General features: G+C 35.2%; 2 protein-coding genes across 2 annotated transcripts; both read left to right on the top strand.

The window, feature by feature from the left end:
- Positions 1-7,243: 7,243 nt before the first annotated feature.
- Positions 7,244-8,054, top strand: LOC132068482 (histone H3.3). The gene is made up of 4 exons (XM_059462082.1): positions 7,244-7,329; positions 7,416-7,492; positions 7,587-7,677; positions 7,801-8,054. Exons 1-4 carry the CDS (start codon positions 7,258-7,260, stop codon positions 7,969-7,971), a joined length of 411 nt encoding a protein of 136 aa, XP_059318065.1. The 5' UTR covers positions 7,244-7,257; the 3' UTR covers positions 7,972-8,054.
- Positions 8,055-9,206: 1,152 nt separating this feature from the next.
- Positions 9,207-12,090, top strand: LOC132066947 (WEB family protein At3g02930, chloroplastic-like). Its single transcript, XM_059460132.1, has 2 exons — positions 9,207-11,209; positions 11,495-12,090. The coding sequence occupies exons 1-2, from the start codon at positions 9,848-9,850 to the stop codon at positions 11,909-11,911; spliced, it is 1,779 nt and encodes a 592-aa protein (XP_059316115.1). The 5' UTR covers positions 9,207-9,847; the 3' UTR covers positions 11,912-12,090.
- Positions 12,091-14,197: the final 2,107 nt, after the last annotated feature.

Genomic DNA, 14,197 nt, shown 5'->3' with positions numbered 1-14,197 from the left:
TTTGTGGATTCACTAAGCACAAATTGGGAGTGTCACCTATAGATTAATACCCGATTTGTACTAAAGAAGTTGCTTCTTAATATACTACTAATAAAGTACTTGCACAATTGCACCAATAGGTAATTACAGAAAAAAAAAAGAAAAAAAAACAGTTTGATGCACAAAGTATCCCCGTTAAAAGGGTTTGGAGAAAATCTGCATCCCAAGGGGTATGATTTAAACAATCTAACCTAATGCAAGCATAGAAATTATTGCACAAATAGCTATATAAAATAAAAATTATCTTTATGTGATTTCGAACATAATTAAAAATATATTGAGTTACTGTTGTCGCATACATCACAACGCTTCCACTTAACAACTATCGTAATGATATACGGTTCAACGCATCGTCTCTCTTGAATTCTCAAAAAAAGCTTTTATTGCTCCATTCTCATAGAGGTAGATAACTCGTTGTTATCTCGAATGTGCGATCGGAGGACCTAGGAAATCGGAACAGGAGAATACTTATTTTGGGATCGGCTTATTACTCAGATGCTTTCATTAGTTATTTGTCCTGCACTTTGCTACCAAACGTTTACTGTGGGCATGATAACTAATACATCCTAGGGGCATCCATCTCGATCCTTTCGTACTAAGTAAAAGTCATCTCAATACTCTAACGTCCACATCAGATATAGATTGAACTATCTCACAACATTTTGAACCCAATTCTTATCTTTTGTTTTAATGGGCGAACAACTCAATCCTTTGAACATACTATAGCTCAAGTGGCGAAGAGCCGACATCGAGGCACCAATTCTAGTGGATGTAAGCTCTTAGGAAATATCAGTCTAGATTAATCTTTTTTTTCTTTTAAAATGTGATCCTTTCGTGTTATTTATACCCTATATTTGACTAGGTATTGAATTGTTAAATATAAGAAAGAAAGAAAATAAACTTTCAACACATATAAAGCGCTATTGAATTTTATTCTTTTAAACTATGTCATGACATTTGTATATAATTGCAGGAATATATCATTAAAAATAAAACAAGAAATTAAAGGTAAAAGAACTTTTAAATATAAAATGTACATGTTTCTGAATAGATTAAAATGAACTGCAGTGTATAAAATGAAATAATTAGAATAATTATTTTATTTATTAATGGTTAGACACTAATTTCACTTGAAAAAAATTAAAATCTTGCGAGTAAAACCTGTAATTTAAAATACTCCGCAACATGTTTTCGAACTTCAAAATTTCTCATTTCTGCACATGGATGATTATATTAAAGAGAAGTAGTGAATATTTATAATAATAATAATAATAATAGGCATTTATTAATGAGCGAAATCTAAATTAATCATCTTAAATCAAGTTCTCCACTTTCTTACTTCGGTAAATCACTTTAATCTTAATTCAAAACTATAATCACTTTAAAAATTTATCTTTAGGCATTAAAAATACTTTACTGGATTTTTAAATTACTTTGAGCTATTAAGAAAGTAAGAATAAATAAGTTGATAACTATTTCAGTCATCGTGGGATCAACACTTTCTTATACTATCGTTGATGTACACGAGCTTAGTTTTATTACCATTCGCCAATTATTTGGGCCTTATATTAAGTTGTCTGATCCCATTTTTGAAAAAGCTTCAGAGTTGTGCTATGCAATCTTAAGATATTTAAGTTCGAAGTTTAGCTTAGTAGTTAAAACTTGAGAAATACATGTTTGAAGTTTGGGACTGTCAATCTTAATTTTAGACTTACATACATGAAAGTTAGGCTTAGGCAGTGCAAATTCAAATTCGTATTTCTGATGTTCTTAAAACTAGAACTTCAGAGCCACGAGTTTAAAGCGACTAATTTTACCAAAACTTATAAACTTCAGCTATTGTTTAACATAGAGATTCTCAAGACGGCTATTTGTAATTTCTTCTTTATTTAAAACCACAATTTATCCTCTCATTTGGCTCAGAGCCCTTATCCATATAACTCTACCAACCAACAAAAAAAGTATTCTCAATATAATGCTTCTTCCTTTTTGTTTGCGGCATCCTTTATTACATAGAAACTCACATATCTTCCAACGTTCGTTGTCCCCTCTTCTTCCTTCAACTACACTCTATAAAGCCATAGAGTTTCACTGTATTGGTAGCGCCACTCCATTCCTAACCCCAAAAAACCAATCCATATTAATTGGAGTCCTCCCGCCCCAGGCTATTTTAAATTGAACACTGGTGGTGCGGTTAGTCCTCATACTCTTCTGGGAGGACTTGGTGGAGTCATCAGAGACTCCAGAGGCAAGTGGGTTACGGAGTTTGTTGCCTTTCTCCCTAATCCTACTAGCATACAAGCTGAACTCTTAGATTTGTAGCAAGGGCTGGAATTAGCGCGACAATGCTGTCTAACACCTCTCATTATCCATCTAGATATGTTTGTTTTTGTCATATCTCTCCTTTATGCCCTTACGCCTCGTTATGCTAATATTATAAGTGATTGAAAGTGTTTGATGATGTTGTTGGGTGATCTACCAGCGCAGCTTCTGCTAAAGGGAGGCTAACGTAGTTGCTGATATACTATTTAAGTGTGGAAGTCGAAGTAGCTCCATCACAGTATAATTTTTTTATCAACCGCCGTCTTTGTCCAGCAAGCTGTTTCGCGAAGATCTTCTTGACAAGCAAGCTGCTTGTTTGTTCACCAAGCCGGCATTAATACTCTAGCCAGTAGTACTAGTTCCCCGACTATAACAACAACAACAACAACATATCCAGTGTAATCCCACAAGTGGGGTCTAGGGAGGGTAGGATGTACGTAGACCTTACCTCTACCTTTATGGGGTAGAGAGGCTGTTTCCGATAGACCCTCAGCTCAAAAGAAACGAAGTCAATCTAGGATTGCAAGAGAAATAAGAAAGCAAAATATCAAGATACCAAACAAATGGAGCAACACATAGTAATACAAGCATAAAGGATAATGATCTATGCGATACCAAAATTATACTACTTAAGAAAAGGAGAAGAGGAGATGGAAAGGCTAGACCCTCACCTCTCTCACTCATATCACTACAAAATTCAACTACCCACTAACTTTCTATTTTTAATCCTCGACCTCCATATCTTCCTATATGAGGTCATGTCCTCAGTCAGCTAAAGTTGTGCCATGTCCTATCTAATCATCTCCTCCAGTTCTTCTTCGGCCTACCTCAACCTCTTCTAACTTCTGCCACCGCCAATATCTCATACCGCCTCCTCACATGTTCGAATCATCTCAGTATCGCTTCCCTCATCTTATCCGCCACGAAGGCCACTGCGACCTTGTCCTTTATATTTTCATTTCTAATCATATCTCTCCTAGTATGAACTCACATCCATCCGAGCATCCGCATCTCGGCTACCTTCATCTTCTGAACATGAACGTTTTTTACTGGCCAGCATTCTGCCTACACAACAATGCTGGTCTAACCACCACTCTGTAGAACTTACCTTTCAGCCTAAGCAACACCTTCTTATCACAAAGCACCCGGAAGCGAGCCTCCATTTCTTTCACCCTGCTTCAATACGATGTGTGACATCATCACGAATCTCCCCGTTCCCTTGTATTATGGACCCAAGATACTTGAAACTGCCTCTTTAATTTTGGGTATAGCTTGTGCCTCGATATTCACTTTCATATCTGTCTCTTGCGTCACGTCACTGAACTTATACTCCGTCTTAGTCCTGCTTAACCTGAAACCTTTCAATTCTAAGATTGTTCTCCAAGCTTCCAACCTATCATTGACTCCACTATGCATCTCATCAATCAAAACTATATCTTCTGCAAATAACATACACCACGGCACCTCTTCTTGAATATGCCGAGACAATTCGTCCATCGATAAAGGAAATAGGAACGGGCTAAGGGTCGATCCCTGGTGCAACCCCATCACGACCGGAAAGTGTTCTGAATCACCTCCCACTGTCCTAACCCGAGTGTTCGCACCCTCTTACATGTCCTTAATTGCCTTAATGTAGGCCACAGGTACACCTCTAGACTCCAAGTATCTCCAAAGGACCTCCCGAGGGACTTTATCATATGCTTTCTCCAAATCAATGAACACCATGTGTAAGTCTCTCTTTTGTCCCTGCACTGCTCCACCAGTCTCTAGACAAGATGAACAGCTTATATAGTCGAGCACCCCGGCATGAATCCAAACTCGGATACCGACACATCCCTTCTCAACCTCATCTCGACCACCCGCTCCCAGAATTTCATATTGTGGCTTAACAGCTTGATACCTCTATAGTTATTGCAAGCCCGACTATTTCCACTTTTTCTAACGTCCCCTTAGTTCATATGTTTTTGATAGTTACTTTTTAGTCGTTCCTTTGAGCCACAATTCTCATGTATGATCAACTTTTAATATTACTACAACAATGCCTCCATCCACTTAATAGGCCCTTGTTCTGTATATAAAACTAACTTATTCCTATTTATTAGACGTTTTTCGGGAATTGAGCAGTATTAAGATGAACTACTTTTTTAATGCTAAGGGCATAGTTGGAAACACTTGTTAATTTTTGTCTTGAATTTCAAAGATAACACTCATTTTGAGATAATTTTTTCTAAAATGATACTTATTTTGAGATCGAGGGAGTAATGTATCTTTCATTTAAAAAAAACTCGCAAGTTCTAAAAAAGATTCATTCATCTCTTCCACGTGTCCAATCACATGAGCTACATGAACAGAGGGAAGAATAGATTAGTTACTTTATATACTTCAGTAATTGCAACAAATTGAAGATTTATAAGATCCTAATCCTATTCAAAATTAATTCGCCAAAGCAAAATTATTACCAGAGTCTAATCAAAGTGAACCCAATACTTCAACCAATCAAAACCAAGCATTGAGTCCTCTCAATCCGGCACAAACCCAAAGTCCAATCTCGACCGTCCAATCATTTTCAGAAAACACAGCTAGCACAATTAATGACCGTAGATACTAGTACTAGATTAAAAAAAAAACAAGGATAATCATTATGAACCATCAGATATTCTCAGCTCGACAGGTGTTCCTCCGTTAAAATTAAGGATAAATTTGTATCAAAGTATAATGAAAAAGTATATTTGAATCGAAAGTATAATAGCAGGCTATATTTGAACCGAAAATATAATGAGCGATATGTTTCACCCTTTTCTAGCACCAGAAGGGTATATTTGACCCTTCACCAATAAAAAACAAAGACTTTTAAAAATTTAATTTATTTCTTCCACATGTCCAATCACATGAGTTACATGAAGGGAGGGAATAGTAATCGTTCAGTTACTTTATGTACTTTAGTAATTGCAACAAGTTAAAGATTAATTCAAAGTCCATAATAAAATGGCAAAGCGAAATTATTACCAATGTCTAATCAAATTGAGCTCAATAATTCCAACCAATAAGAACCTAGCATTGACACCTCTCAATCCGGCACAATCTCTAAAGTCAGATCGTAACCGTCCAATCATTTTAAGAAAACACAGCTAACACATTTAATAACCGTAGATAATGGATTAAAAAAGCACAAGGATAATCATTATGAACCGTCAGATTAAATTAAACACGATCCCCACCACAGCCTTTATATATAATCCTTAACCACCACTTCATTTAGAATTTTATTCATTCACAACAGCAAAAAAAAAACAGAGAGAAAAAAAGAAAAAAGAAAAGAAACAGTTATTAAAAGAAGGTGAGTCAATTTTTTTTTTTTTTACAGCATATATTTGAATTTTAAATTTCATGTGTATTTGATATATATATGAAGATCATGATCCGTTATGTCTTAAATTTAAGGTTTTTGATTATCTCACAAACTAGTCTTTGTTTTTTTTTTTTTTGAAATTTATGTCTAGGGTTTCTAATAATCTCTCAAAGTAGTTTTTTCTTTTTGGGTTCGTTTTAAAAAAAAAAAAGATTTTTTTTTTCTGTAGAATTGTAAATGTATGCTCATAAAGCTAGGGGTTTTATGGAATGTTGGATTTATTGAATAAATAGTGATTTGCTGTTAGTAAATATATTTTAGAATTTTGAATTTGTCTTGTGTTGTGATATATGAAGATCATGATTGATTTCTTTTTTTTTTTTTTTTTGTTTTGTTAAATTGTTGTGAAAATTTGGGGCTAGGGTTTCTGATTATTCTCAAATTAGTCTTTTGGGTTCTTTTGTAGTAGTTGTTTATTTTATTTCTTTAAATTTATGTAGAACTGTAAATGTATGATAATAAAGCTAGGGTTTTTATGGAATGTTGGATTTATTGAATATTTAGGGACTTAACTGATCTTGTATTTTGATTTCCTTTAATAGTTTCGGAGTTTATTTCAGGGATTTTTAAAAAAAAAAAAACCCCGTTTGTTCTAAAAAGAGAATTGTAGTGTCGGAATCAAATTTGCACTAAATTGGTGCAAATTTGAGCCTGGGTTCTTGTTGAATGTAATGTCAATTCCTTTTTGGGACAAAATGGGTATATAAAGTAGGCGTTTGGACATGCGGTTTGAAATCATGAGATGAAATCAGCGTTTGGATGTATATTTCATCTCATGGTTTGAAACTCCAAATCATCTAAAAAGGCATGATTTGGGGGTTTCAAACCATGGTTTCAAAAATTTTAAATATAAAACTTGACCCATAAGTTTATATTTTATTAAAAAAGGTAAATATTTTTAACAATTACTCCCACCAGGTATTTACCAACCTCATTAACTTTTACCAACCTTTATTAATGTTTATCATGTGGGAGGATTATATTAAAGAGTAGTTACATTACTATTCATGGTGAATTTTCGTTTTTATTGAACTGAAGTTTGAACAATTGATGTTGTATTTTTTGGAAAGGCCTTCTAGTAGCGTATTAATTTTGTTATGAACTATGATTTGCTCATTTGGTAAGATCAAATAAGATTGTACAAGAATTGAGAATGTTTTGATAGTTTTCACAACTTGTCGGTTTTTATGTCTATAAGGGAAAATACAACTGGAGATATTCAAATTACATGTCCAAACATGGTTTGAAACCATGTCCAAACAGCTCCAAAGAAGCAATCTTAGGTTCAAATTTGTAGAATTTGTGTATTTGGTTTATCAGCAACTTTAAATGGCTGTGCTTTTGCTTCCCTCCTTGTATTTAGTGTAAATTTGAAGCCTTTCTATTGGTTTACTTCTTGATTTGGTAAAATTCTGGTTTGCTTTTCTTGTATAATTGCAAAATCGAGTCCTTTTCATTTATTGATTATTTAAAATTGTGGTTTTCAGATGGCCCGTACCAAGCAAACTGCTCGTAAGTCTACTGGAGGAAAGGCTCCTAGGAAGCAACTTGCCACAAAGGTCTATTTGCTTTTAGTTTGTTCTTGGTCTCTACTTAAATATATTTGTATGTTTTTGTTTATACCTGTATCTTGTATGTGCTTTAGGCTGCACGTAAGTCTGCTCCTACCACTGGTGGTGTTAAGAAGCCACACAGATACCGTCCTGGTACTGTTGCTCTTCGGTAAGTACACAAATGACTTCTGGTAATTCAAAGTAATTCATGTTTAAGTACCATTGTGTATGCATGTTATTGATTGGGATTTTACATTATGCAGTGAGATTCGTAAGTACCAAAAGAGTACTGAGCTCTTGATCAGGAAGCTTCCATTCCAGAGGCTTGTCCGTGAAATTGCCCAGGACTTTAAGGTAAAATTCACGCATCATTAATTTCTTTTTGGTTCTAAATTGATGATATTGTTTAACAAGGATGTAGCCTCTGGTTTTCTGGGTATCTGATTGGTTCGCGTTTGTGTGTTTCTTTACTTTCAGACTGATCTCCGTTTCCAGAGTCATGCGGTGCTGGCTCTGCAAGAGGCTGCTGAGGCCTATTTGGTGGGTCTCTTTGAAGACACTAACCTTTGCGCAATTCACGCCAAGCGCGTAACTATTATGCCAAAGGACATTCAGCTCGCCAGGCGAATCCGGGGGGAGCGTGCTTAGTTTGATTGCTGAAGTAGTAGCTCTGTTGGTCGTATTTTTACTGTTTTCTTGTTAGACAAAGACAATTAAGGAAGTTGGTAGTAGTAAGGCAATGTGGTAGTAAGTCTGTTCGGTGGCTGGAAGTGTGTGCTATAAGTTGGTGTCTTGTTTTGTGTAGGAAAAACTTGGTATATTTTGTTTGGCTCTCTATAACGTTTTGTTGTCACACCACTGGTGTTGAACAATGTTGAATGTTTTCATCCAATGGATAGTCCAAGTTATTGTAGATATTATTGATTATGTTTAGGATGACGGAAGTTGCTCCAGTTGAGTGGATGGTTGGATTTTTGTGTTGGTGTGGACCAAGGTTTCTGATGCATCTTTTGGTTACACTATTCTGTGGTATTTGCATCAGTTGCCATGGTGAAAATGAAACAAATTTTAGAATCTGATTAGAAGCTAGTATGAACAGTAGAGTGAATCCTGCATTTAAAATCTGTTCAGGTCTCCAATTATCTCATGACCACTTAGCAAGCTAGAGAACAAGTTCCCGTCTTCCTGCTATAACAATACGATTTTGGTTACTACTGTCAATATTGAAGATTTCTTTAGAAAAAAGGACTTGCAACAATTGTATCTTAAAAGTTGAGATTTGGTTTTGTAGTCTATGCCCACTTTCTTCTTCAAAGTTAAAGAATCTTATTTCAATATCAAACCAATTAGAGAAGCGTTAGCTAAATTAAGTAACTCTTTAAAATGTGAAGCATTTCCCTCTATCAGAAAAACAATAAATCAAATCTTAGCATGGTTGTTGGAAGATGCAATTCAAATGTTTTCTTAGCCAACGGACTGAACCCACGGGAAAGTTAAGAAGTTATATTCACAATCATATAAACTAAAGTACTACAAGAAAAGAAAATGATTCTACACACTGAGAACGTAATTAATTTGCCAAATGTCTTCTATGCACGATGCAATGATACGTTAGGCTCTCGTTTGACTTTCATATCCATTTTTGCAGAAAAAGGGAAAGATTAAAACGAGAAAACGATTCACTGAAAATGGTCATTTTACTGACTCATGGATCTCTAATAGAATGTCAGCAAAATTTTATTTTTTAAGTCCCCTCCATTTTCTGTTTGTCTCAAATCTCTCACCACATTTCCTAAAAAACTCCCGACAACTTCGGACTTTGTCACAACCAGGATTTTTCTCACACGCAACACAACACTAAAATTTCTTACAGGGATTTCAACACGCACACACGAAAATGTTGTCTAGAAAGAATCCCCACAATGCTTTCTGACTCATTTTTATTGGCTCTCAATATTTTCCCTAGTGTTATGTGTGTATACTGTAGATTATCTTTGAAGTTCAGAGGTTTTCTAGGAAACAGTTTGTTCCCTTTCATGTTCTATCCTCTAAGGTTTCATGGGCTTATCTGGTCTTTTTTTTTCTTTAAGTGTTGAGTTTGCATGACAATAAAGATTGAATCTTTAGTAATTTTGAAGGATTTGTAAATCTGGATTACAAATTGATTCAAACACCTTTCATTTTCTTGAAATATATCCCTCCTCGGCTGACCATTTATCCAAGGTATAGAACTTTATCTTTCATCCTTCATAGTACTATTTTTTTTGGGTAATGGTGGTATCTCGACCTGCTTGTGCGCACATTTTGACTATTTAATCGGGTACCTTGTACCTCCTAATGGATAACTCTACCTTACCGAAACTTAGAAGAATTTTTTGCCTTTTCCACAATTTTCATCCCGTTTCATTCAATGTTAGGCCGCACCTTGGATGCATTTTTGTATAGGGAATTATATGAATTCATTCTTGACTTTTATCTTGTGGAAAGTGATTTGTATTGTTTTTGCTTGTAAAATTGGATCAATATGCAAGAGCAAAAGGGAAAATTTGAGGAGGAGGTTAGGCAGGGATTAAAGGCTGGGGAACTATTAGCAGAGCTAAAGAATTTAAAGGAATTACATTCTAATACTCAAGAAGAATTGAAGATTAAAGATAACAATATTATGTCATTGAAATTTGAGCCTGAGAGAGCAAAACAGTTTCAGATTAAGTTAACAGAGAAAGATGATGGTTTAAGGAAATTGAGAGAGGAATTGAGTAATGCAAAAGAGAATGAGGCTCATGCAATGGATTTATTATCCAATTTCAAGAAAAGGGTTCATGAATTAGAAGCTGAAGTAGCGAATAGACGATTATCGGAGTCCAAAATATTTGATTCATTTGAACAAACTAAGATTGAACTTGAAGAATCCAAGGTTGAGATATCTTCTCTTCATGAGGAAATTGAATCACTCCAGGCTTCGTTTGAGCAAAATAGAAACGGAAAGATTGCTTTGGAGAAGGAATTGGGATGCCTCAGGTTTGAACTTGGATTGGCGAAGGCGAATTTGGCCAAGATTCAAGAAAGAGAGAAATTTGCTTCATCAACGGCCAAGGCATTGAGTGATGAATTGTTCTTGCTTAGAAATGAACTTAAATTGGCAACCGATGCAGAAGAAAAGAGCCAAAAGGCATTGGAGGATTTAGCGTTAGCGCTGAAGGAAGTTGCAACCGAAGCTTTTGAGGCCAAGGCGAAGCTTAGTGCTTCTCAATTAGAACTAGAACAAGTAAAAGATGAGGCAGGACAATTGAAACATATGGTCAGAAACACCGAGGCTCGGCATGAAAAGCTTTTGGATGAGGCAAAAAAGGAAAATGAGTCACTTTTGGCTGAAGCTGAAGAAGAAAAAGCTTGTGCTCAGCACGAGGCTGCTAGACTCACGGAGTCTCTTAAAGCATCAAAGAAAGAAATGTACAAATTGAGGGGTATTTTGAAGCAGGCTATAAATGAAGCGAAGGTTGCAATAGCTGCTGCTGGCCTAGCTGGAGATGAAAATATTCAACTCAAAGATTCCTTAGCTGAAAAGGAGGAATTGATTCGTCTTCTTACTCGAGAGAACGAACGACTTAGGATTAATGAAGTTTCAGCTCATGAAAATGTCGAGGAATTTAAACGGTTGTTTTCTTCATCATCACTCAAAACCGAGGATAAGGAGCAAGAAGAGGATCCCCAAGGCAAGAAAACTTCCAGCCTCAACATTAGTGAGCTGAATTTGCAACAAGAACAAGAAAATGCAGACATGAAAATCCAAGATCACAATCACGAAAAGGCTGAGGCACTTACGGACTCAATATCTGATACTAATGAATCACCAAAATCAGAGGCAGAGCCCCATACACCGAAACAGGTACGTATCCTCTCTGTAACAACATCCTTACACTTATGACTAAACAATAAAAGTCAGTTTTGTTCGGAACAGATCTTTTATGTTATGATTTACCTCTGTATAACATTGTTTTACCTATAACAACGACATGCATCTTTATAACTGCAATCTCTTCGTAAAATTACCCCTTTATAACAATCTTACTCGAATATTTATTGATTTTAATTTACTATTTTCCCACTTTTGTTGTTAGTCATTTATTTTCATAATAAAGAAAGCAATACTAAATGCTTTGTTGTTGTACAGCCACATACAGCAAGATCTGCCTTCTCAGATGATGGAGGAACACTAAAAACAGAATATTTGTGCAATTCGTCATCACTCAAAACCGAGGATACGGAGCAAGAAAAGGAACATTATGAGGATCCTCAAGTCAAGAAAACTTCCAGCCTCAATATTATTGACCTAAATTTGCAACAAGAACAAGAAAGTTTAGACGCGAAAATCCAAGATAAGAATCCTGAAAAGGCTGAGGCAATCAAGGTATCTCATCATCGGAGAGCGACCACACCTGCCTTATCAGATGATGGAGGAGCACTAAAAACAGAAGACTCGGATAGTGATAGAAGTCCTCCTAGTAGGAAGAAGAAAAAAGCGTTGTTTCGAAGAGTTGGTGATCTCATAAGGAGGAAGAGTTTTCATAAGAGGGAATCATCCACTTAATGTATAGGCCCTTGTTGTGTATATACAACTTGAAATTGTACAGTTATTTTCAGTGTTTGAAGTTTTGACACTAGTGTACAAAATGGTTCATTTATCAGAACACAAGAAATTGCAGCCTGACATTTGTGTTTATTTCGTTCATTGTTCTTTTATTCTTCAGTATTAGCTTCATCAGATGTAAGCACGAACATTCGTTCAACACCAGGTACACGATAATAGTTTCATTCGAATTAAGCTACACATTACCAATTTTTAGCCCTTTTCATTCTTAATAATTTGGTAGGGACCGCTTTACCCCAAAGTGGGACTTCCTGACATGAATCGGGATTAGTGGGCCTCAAGTTGATATCGGACAACGAGTGAGAAATCAAAAATAAAATAAAATTAGCACTTTCAAAGGAACATGAAAACCTCGCTCACCTTCTATACAAATTTGCTACCCGGTTTCTCCAATTGCATTTACCGTGCATCAGTTTTACACTATCAGTTAAATTGATTTACAACAACATGTAGCTCTTGTAACAAGGCTAATGTGCTATAAGCGGTCAAATTGTATTGATAGCGAAAATATTCTTTATACAGTCGGTGTATATGACTTAAAGTTAAATCTTTTTGATACACTTGTGGCAAACAGATGTAGGTTTTTGGTGGGAGTATTCTAATTTTGATTACTAACTTGGCCACAAAAATATTTCAAGTAGCATCAAACGACGCAGTCAATAAAACTGGAGTCTTTTCTTCAGTTAAGCAGCCTAGCTAAAACTGGATTACTATCCAGGCCATTTGACACCATATGAATGCATCTGAGGTTAACTCATTCGTCCCAAAAATTGGTATAGCCAAATTTAAATATTCTAACATTTAAATTCAAATTTATTTACTAATAATAAATGGCCAAAGTTGCTTTTACTCCAAATCCGAAATTAGAAATTATTGCATCAGCAATGAGTAAGTAAGTGCACAAAGGTCCAATAATTTTCAGTAGGCCCTTGTTTTTTATATACCAGTAAACTGAAATAGGCAATTTGCAGAATTTGCCTTCGCTGGGGTGGTCTTTAATTTTTGTTCCTCAAAATGGTGGTCTTTAACTTTTGTAGAATTTCAGCTTAAGGCAGAATTTGCCTTCGCTGGGGTGGTCTTTAATTTTTGTTCCTCAAAATGGTGGTCTTTAACTTTTGCAGAATTTCAGCTTAAGGCAGAGTTTGCCCATGCAAATTCGGTAGAATTTGGGCCTTAAAGGCAGAATTTGCACATGGCCAGAATTAGCAAATTTCTGCCTTGCGATTTTTTTTTTTTTTTTACTGAGCTGAGATTCGAACCTACAATCTCGAGGTATTAGGAGAAAGGGCAAAACTTAAAGACCACCAATTTGAAGGGCAAAAATTAAAGATCACCCCAAACGAAGGGTAATCCGCACAAAAAAAAAAAGAAAAAAAAAGAAAAGAGAACTGAAATACTCTATTCTAAAAGGTTGGCCTTTTTTGTCCTTAACCTAAAAATTAAGGGGTTGTTTGGTCGCTGGTTAAAGTTATGCAGAGATTAGTCATGAAGGAATCTATATATTATTTTTATGCAAGATTTAGCTATTCCATCTTCTATCTTGTATTAAATAATAAATATATATTTTTTCATAACTTATACATGTATTAGTTATACGAGTTTTTAAATTGCAACCAAACACCGTATTAGGTGTTTTGAATTTTATACATAGTAAAAGAATGCTACTAAATATAATATTGCTTATGCATGATTTAATACATGAATAAGCTCTTAACCGGCTACCAAATGACCCCTAACTGTATAAAGAGATCAACTTTTTGTATAGATCTACTTTGCACCGTTAGTTTTTAAGTTTTGAACCAAAATGTCAACTCTTTGTACTCTCTCCATTTCATAATAAGTAATTTTTTAAGCTCATGCACACCCTTTAAGAAATTGATCATTCCTAAAAAAGTAAGAGTGTTTTTACTAACATACCTCTAATCAAGTTTTACTACTTTCTAGAAAAAAAAAAAATAGTTAGGGCCTGTTTGGAAAGCCACCCATGTAATTGGAATTGAGTGTAATTACACTGTTTAGCATGTTTGTCAAGCTAAGTAATTACATTCTTAGAAGGGAATTGAGTGTAATTGGAGGGGTGTAATTACACTCTACAATTCTCAAGGGGAGTTGAGAATTGGGTGTAATTACACTGGTAATTACATGCCTAACTTTTTAGATATCTTTTTCGGTCAAATATTATTTGGAGCCTGTTTGGCTAGGCTTAAAAAAAAAATGCCTTAAGGT

The sequence above is a fragment of the Lycium ferocissimum genome, chromosome 8, assembly GCF_029784015.1.
Source record: "Lycium ferocissimum isolate CSIRO_LF1 chromosome 8, AGI_CSIRO_Lferr_CH_V1, whole genome shotgun sequence".
NCBI lineage: Eukaryota > Viridiplantae > Streptophyta > Magnoliopsida > Solanales > Solanaceae > Lycium > Lycium ferocissimum.
Note: the sequence above shows the minus strand (reverse complement) of the source record. Positions and strands in the feature narration are given on the sequence as shown.

Bases quoted from the DNA above. Each gene is read 5' to 3' on its own strand.
- LOC132068482 (XM_059462082.1), top strand. From the start codon at position 7,258: ATGGCCCGTACCAAGCAAACTGCTCGTAAGTCTACTGGAGGAAAGGCT. The intron at 7,493-7,586 runs GTAAGTACACAA...TACATTATGCAG, and splicing joins CCTGGTACTGTTGCTCTTCG to TGAGATTCGTAAGTACCAAA. The intron at 7,678-7,800 runs GTAAAATTCACG...CTTTACTTTCAG, and splicing joins AAATTGCCCAGGACTTTAAG to ACTGATCTCCGTTTCCAGAG.
- LOC132066947 (XM_059460132.1), top strand. From the start codon at position 9,848: ATGCAAGAGCAAAAGGGAAAATTTGAGGAGGAGGTTAGGCAGGGATTA. The intron at 11,210-11,494 runs GTACGTATCCTC...GTTGTTGTACAG, and splicing joins AGCCCCATACACCGAAACAG to CCACATACAGCAAGATCTGC.